Here is a 5,701-nt window from a genome sequence, read left to right as displayed (position 1 = left end):
GTCACCTGAAGTTAAGAATTTGAAGTGTCTAAAAATTGACTACTCCTTTTTCATACATACTTCTCATAATTAGATTTTTAACTCTTTTTTATCCTTAATCTTTTTATTCTTAATTTCCATGGTTCAATCATTTTATTCTACTTACTTGTCCGCGCCAACAGGTGTTTAGAGAGCCGAGTAGGGAGGAGCATATTGGGACTTTCTTTATGACCCGGAGGAGAGAGGAAGGGGGGTGGTTGTGGTACTTGGAGTGTAAGGCCTCAGAGTGATCAATTGGAAGGGGAAGGGTTGGTATTTTCATTTTGGATTAGGAAGTAAAAAGAAAGGGGTATGTATGGGAATAGAGTCAATTTTAGACATATTAAATTCTTAGTTTCAAGTGCTGGTGCATAGGATAATGTAGTTAGCATGAATTCAAATCTTCTGCATTTAAAAATGGTTGTGACTTGTTTGTGGCTTCCGTAAAATGTAACGCACGTCCACTCACTTACACACCTTAACTGTGTTAACTCCTTTGTTATTTCCCAAGTTTGAAAAACCAAGAAAGCGTCTCTGGCATTCTTCTCTACTAAACCCTACTCGTCTCACTGACTCCCCTTCTTGCTCTGGCTTACTCCCAACTCACACCTTCCATTTTCCAAAGACAATTTTATCTCCCAAACTTAACCTGATTTACTCCTCCTCCGCCTCCCTTTCTGAACAAGCCTCAACCCGCTCCGATCACAAATGGCAACTTGTTCGAAAGAAGAAAATGGTGGTGAAAAAGGGGTCATCTTTTAAGCCTCAGTTTGATTCCATGGTTCAATGCTTGGACATGGAAGCTGGGTAGAAAGTCCAAGATAAAGAAGTTGATTTATCAGAAGAGAGACCACAATGCTTGGTTTCTTGGGTTTTCTTTTTCCAAATTTAGGAGTTAATAGAGGAGTTAATGAAGTTAAAATGTGTAAGTGAGTGGACATATGTCGTGTTTTTAGAGAGGCCACAACTATTTTTAGGTGCAAAAAAATGTGAACTCAGTTAGCATTCCCATATCAAAGAAGGTGTGAAGTCTCAATCATCATTATAAAGTAGGCAGAAAATAATTAGGTTGGTTAAGTTTCTTCGAGCCATCGAAACTCTCTTTCTTGGTTCTTCCATGTTTTCCATTTATATAATATTTAACACAACAAAGGTATCTTCATAATTTGGTAAGATTTCACTTCCTAATTCGTTGACTTTAATAATTTTGTCGCGATTCTATTTTACAGGATGTATTAGCGTGTAAAACACGAAAGTTGAATCATATATGTGAAAGCACAAAAATTTTCAATAAGGATTAATGTAAAATAACTCCGCCTGTGAATTGAGTCAAGTAGAGTAAAAGAATGTTCAAGCTTGACTTGAATTTACTAAGCTTGAGCTAAATTAGTTATGCTCAACCTTGTTGGCAAAAACTTGACGAGGCTTATATGTGTGGGACAAGTAAAATTCGAGCTTTAAACTCTTCCTGGTGTAATAATTTGTTGATTTGGATGGAGGAAAATTTGAGATTAATACTTGATAGAGCTTAATATTTCTTGCTACTTTTCATAAGTACGTTTATCCTCTTATGACAATAAATATGATAGAGATTAAAAAACTGTTTGTAATTCAGTTAGTTATCTAAAAGTATTCATGCAGATGCAGGTCCTAATAAGTTTGATTGATTTTCTCTTAATGTCGTTCGTAAAAATTAAAAGATGATAAAAGTTGAAGAACAAATACTGAACTATGCAAAATAAACATTTCCCAAGCATATGTATGTAATTTGTGGTGAATATTTGGTATTCCACAATCCACATGTTGAAAACTTTAGCTTTACCAATGACATGATTCAAAATCCACTGGGTTCAATCTTATGCATGAACAATATTTGGATCAAGAAAAACTAATATAAACATGCATGCATGCATAAATTCACAACTATTAATCACACAGCACAATCATATATTGATTATAATCATATCAAAACCTAGAATCTTCTTGAACCCATTTTCCCTCCACGAGAAGCAAAGCTAGGCGCCGAGCTCAACATTGGCACACAATACCCATCGGAGGTGTAGTGCTGGTGCTTCTGGTTCGGCACCATAGGCTGCGCTTGCTCCGAAATCCTCCACATCTTCACCGACTTATCCAAACTCCCACTATACACGATCCACCTCGTCTCCCCAGACGTCGACTGATCGTGATCTCTCTCCACAGCCAAGCACTTCACCGGCCCCGTGTGCCCCGTCAGCACCGACAAGCAAATGTGCTCCCCGTCAGGGCCTAATCTCCACACGCAAATCCCCATGTCGGCGGAGCCACTGAATACTAAGCACCCAGCCGTGGCCAAGCACAGAACCGCCAGCTTGTGGCCTCGCAAAACACCGCCGTGTTGGAGGTTCTTCTCCCGTTCCCAAAAGTTGACTAGTCCATCGGACGAGCCACAATATATGATTGTGGCGTCCGGGTTCACAGCTAAGGCTGTGACCGCGCATTCCTGCTTTAAAAGCGTTTGTGAGAAGAAGTGCTTAGTACCTTTTCCTTGTAACTCTTTCCGCCAAATTTTAACAGTTCCGTCGGCAGAACCGGTGAAGACCAACCCATCAAATCCAACAACCAACGCATTGACGGCGTCATCGTGAGCGTTAATCGACTCCAAGCACTTGAAATCGGAAACCCTCCAAACCTTAAACGTTTTGTCCCACGACGCGGAGTATAGTAACGTATGATCTTCGCTCAAGCTCAAGCATGAGATGGAATCAAAGTGTTTGATCCATAGGACTTTGCTCTTGCCTCTCACTTCAACGTAATTACTGGGCTTCATGGAACACTTTATGTAATTCTTCAACGTAGGTAAAGTTCCTATTCGCTTGTGAGTTGCGTTCTTGGTGGACACCTTCCACACCCTAATTTTCCCGTCTTGATGACCGGTGAAGATCTTCTCCTTCGCTATGATTATCGCTTTAACCAATCCGCTATTCGATTTGAACCCTGAATACTCGTTGTGCTTCTTCCAAATCCGAATGTTTTTGCTATCCGAACCCGTGTACAACAAGTCTCCAGAGGCCGCCAACGAGTATATGTGTCCTTCTTCACGAACCAACGCACCCATGAGAACGTTGGGGGAGAAGTTGTCGTTGGCTGTTTCTGAAGCATTATTATTATTGTCATTGTTGTTCATATGGGCAGACCATGGAGACTTATTGAAAGGAGACAAAGCGGCGTCCTCCGCCACCATCGGGTCTGGCTCGTAGCTCTGGGGGGTCGTAAAACCCGATTCTTCGTGTTCCGGGGAGTTCTTTAACCTGTCAAACTTTTGGCCACGAGTGCTGTTCTCTTCGGAGAATATGCGGTTGCCTCTTGTCGAGCCTTTCATGGTTTACATATAATGGTGAACAAATAAATGGAATAAAAGAGGAAAAACCAGGTGTGAAGGAAGCCGAAAGCTTTGAAAAGCAGTAACAGGCTGGGATTTTACCTTTTTTAACTTTTTAGTAAAAAATACAATAAAATTAGATTTTCTTTTTTTTTTTGGAAACTTAAAATTAGATTTTCTTTGGCAGCCATTGTGGATGATGGGCTGGCCAATCATGTGACGTCACGGTAGATTTACCCGCCAATATAAATGGATTTATTACGGGCAAGAGTGCGGTTACGATGAAAAAGGTGAAAGCTATAAGTTGGATTATGACTTAGTCAATTGGACCAAAATTGGTCCTTGGTGGTTGGATGATGATCGTGGTAAGGATGTGTGGATACAAATAGGAGAGCATATGTTGCAAGTAGGAAGTAAAACGATTTGTTTCAGAGGTAAATAAGTTGATTCAGACGTTAAATTTTAACTAAAAGTTTGAACTGATAAAAAGTAGGTTGTATTTCAATAGATCAAGTAGTGAACCTATGGATCGGATTCGTGCCATCACTGTAACTTTATGGATTGGATTCGTGGCATCATTTTTTTTACACAATTTTAGCACACGTTTTTGTGCGGCTCACTTCATAATGTATTTTAACGATTCGAACAATCAATCTTTTAAGTCTTTCCTAGAAGATCATGTCCACCAAAATTCAAATTAGAAACCATATGATCATTGGATTAATGGTTTAAGGTTTGTCTATTCTTTTTTGCAATGATAATATATAAATGATGTTTTAAATGATAGATGATTTAAATCATTAAAATACATCACAGAGTGAACTCCACAAAAATGTGCATTAAAAGTTGTGTTAAAAAATGATGTCATGCATCTGCCCCTATATATAGTAAAAACTTATTTTTAGGTTTTCCCTTGAAACTTTATTTTGATCTCATTTTGCTCACTGTAACTCAAAAATCAGCATTTCACTTCTGAAACTCAAAATTTATTTCACTTTGACTAGTGGACTCTCTCTTCTCCCTAAAACTTATAGGTGGCCTTTAGAAACATATGTGGGATCCAACACCCAATAAGACTATGTCACATGTGCAATAAATTTGATTATAAATTTTTATTATGCTTTAACGTTCAATAACAAGATAATATTAAGTTTAAAAGAATTTGAAGAGATTAAAAAAATAAAAAGAAATTGATTAGCCTGACGTACCCAAATCAAACTCACATAAGAATTTAATAGATCTAACTCAAAGAGTTAATTTTTATATATTGTTTAAAAAAAATTGTATTACACTAGCTTCAAGATGTGTAGTACAGATGAATAGGAACATTTACATTATTCACTGAAACAATTGAATAACCAATAGGGAACTGTTTTAGCACTCTAAAAATCTAATTCTATACTTCTCATAAGTATATTTTTCTTTCTAATTATAAAAAGTTTGGAGTGCGAAATAAGATTTTTGGAGTCCCAATAACAATTCTCTAACCAATATTATCTTATGTTGTTACGTGGTATATGCTTTTGTTTGGACCAAAAATACTTGCTTTGAGTCGAATGTAACTATAGGCTTGACAAAGAGTGAAGATTTTCAGCCCATGTCTTATGTTTCTGAAACTTGAAGTCCAACCCAATATAGGATGGCTGAATCCTAATGGGTGAAGAACTCTCAGGGAGTCAAGTGGAAATGATTTGACTGAGTCATAATATGAGTAAAATTGTTAAAGGATCAGAGTAAACATTGATATGATTCGTAATATTCCAGTATCAAGGTTCATAACTGATCAAGACCAAGAGTGAATTGAATACATAAAAGGGATTGAGTTCAGAGTCCTAGATCCAGTAGTAGTGGCCTGGCTCTATGCGCAGATTAGGATGGCTTGATAAGAGTTTGGATCAGGGAATGCCAAGAAAAGTATAATCCAAGAGGGACTCTACTTCAGTATAAGCTGATCAATACGAAAATCACTCTTATATATAGAAGAGATTCTGCAACATTCCAAGGACTTTCAACCCAACAAAGAAAATTACCTTACGCAAATTCTCACTCTATGCGAAACCCTTTCAAACCTTTTGAGAAAAAACTAACCTTGTTAACTTTGTCAATGCATCTTCAAGTTGGATCAACAACACTGTGTTGACAACCGGCGAGGTCTTCAGTTTAGATTAACAACACTAGATTTGTAAAATTAGGCAACTGATGAGCACGAGAGGTGGGCACGGGCCGGGCCCAAAATTGTAAGAACCGGACTCGACCCGATTGAAAATAACACAAAGCGGGTCAGATCAGGTAATAAAAATTTAAAGGTGGAACTAGACCTAA

At 37.9% G+C, this 5,701-nt stretch overlaps 1 protein-coding gene across 1 annotated transcript; it reads right to left on the bottom strand.

The window, feature by feature from the left end:
- Positions 1 to 1,797: 1,797 nt before the first annotated feature.
- On the bottom strand, positions 1,798 to 3,379 carry LOC137722332 (protein JINGUBANG-like). The gene has a single exon (XM_068461678.1). The coding sequence runs from the start codon at positions 3,377 to 3,379 to the stop codon at positions 1,991 to 1,993; it is 1,389 nt and encodes a 462-aa protein (XP_068317779.1). The 3' UTR covers positions 1,798 to 1,990.
- Between the last annotated feature and the right edge of the window lie 2,322 nt (positions 3,380 to 5,701).

Source organism: Pyrus communis, chromosome 1, assembly GCF_963583255.1.
Source record: "Pyrus communis chromosome 1, drPyrComm1.1, whole genome shotgun sequence".
In the NCBI taxonomy this organism is placed as follows: domain Eukaryota; kingdom Viridiplantae; phylum Streptophyta; class Magnoliopsida; order Rosales; family Rosaceae; genus Pyrus; species Pyrus communis.
Note: the sequence above shows the minus strand (reverse complement) of the source record. Positions and strands in the feature narration are given on the sequence as shown.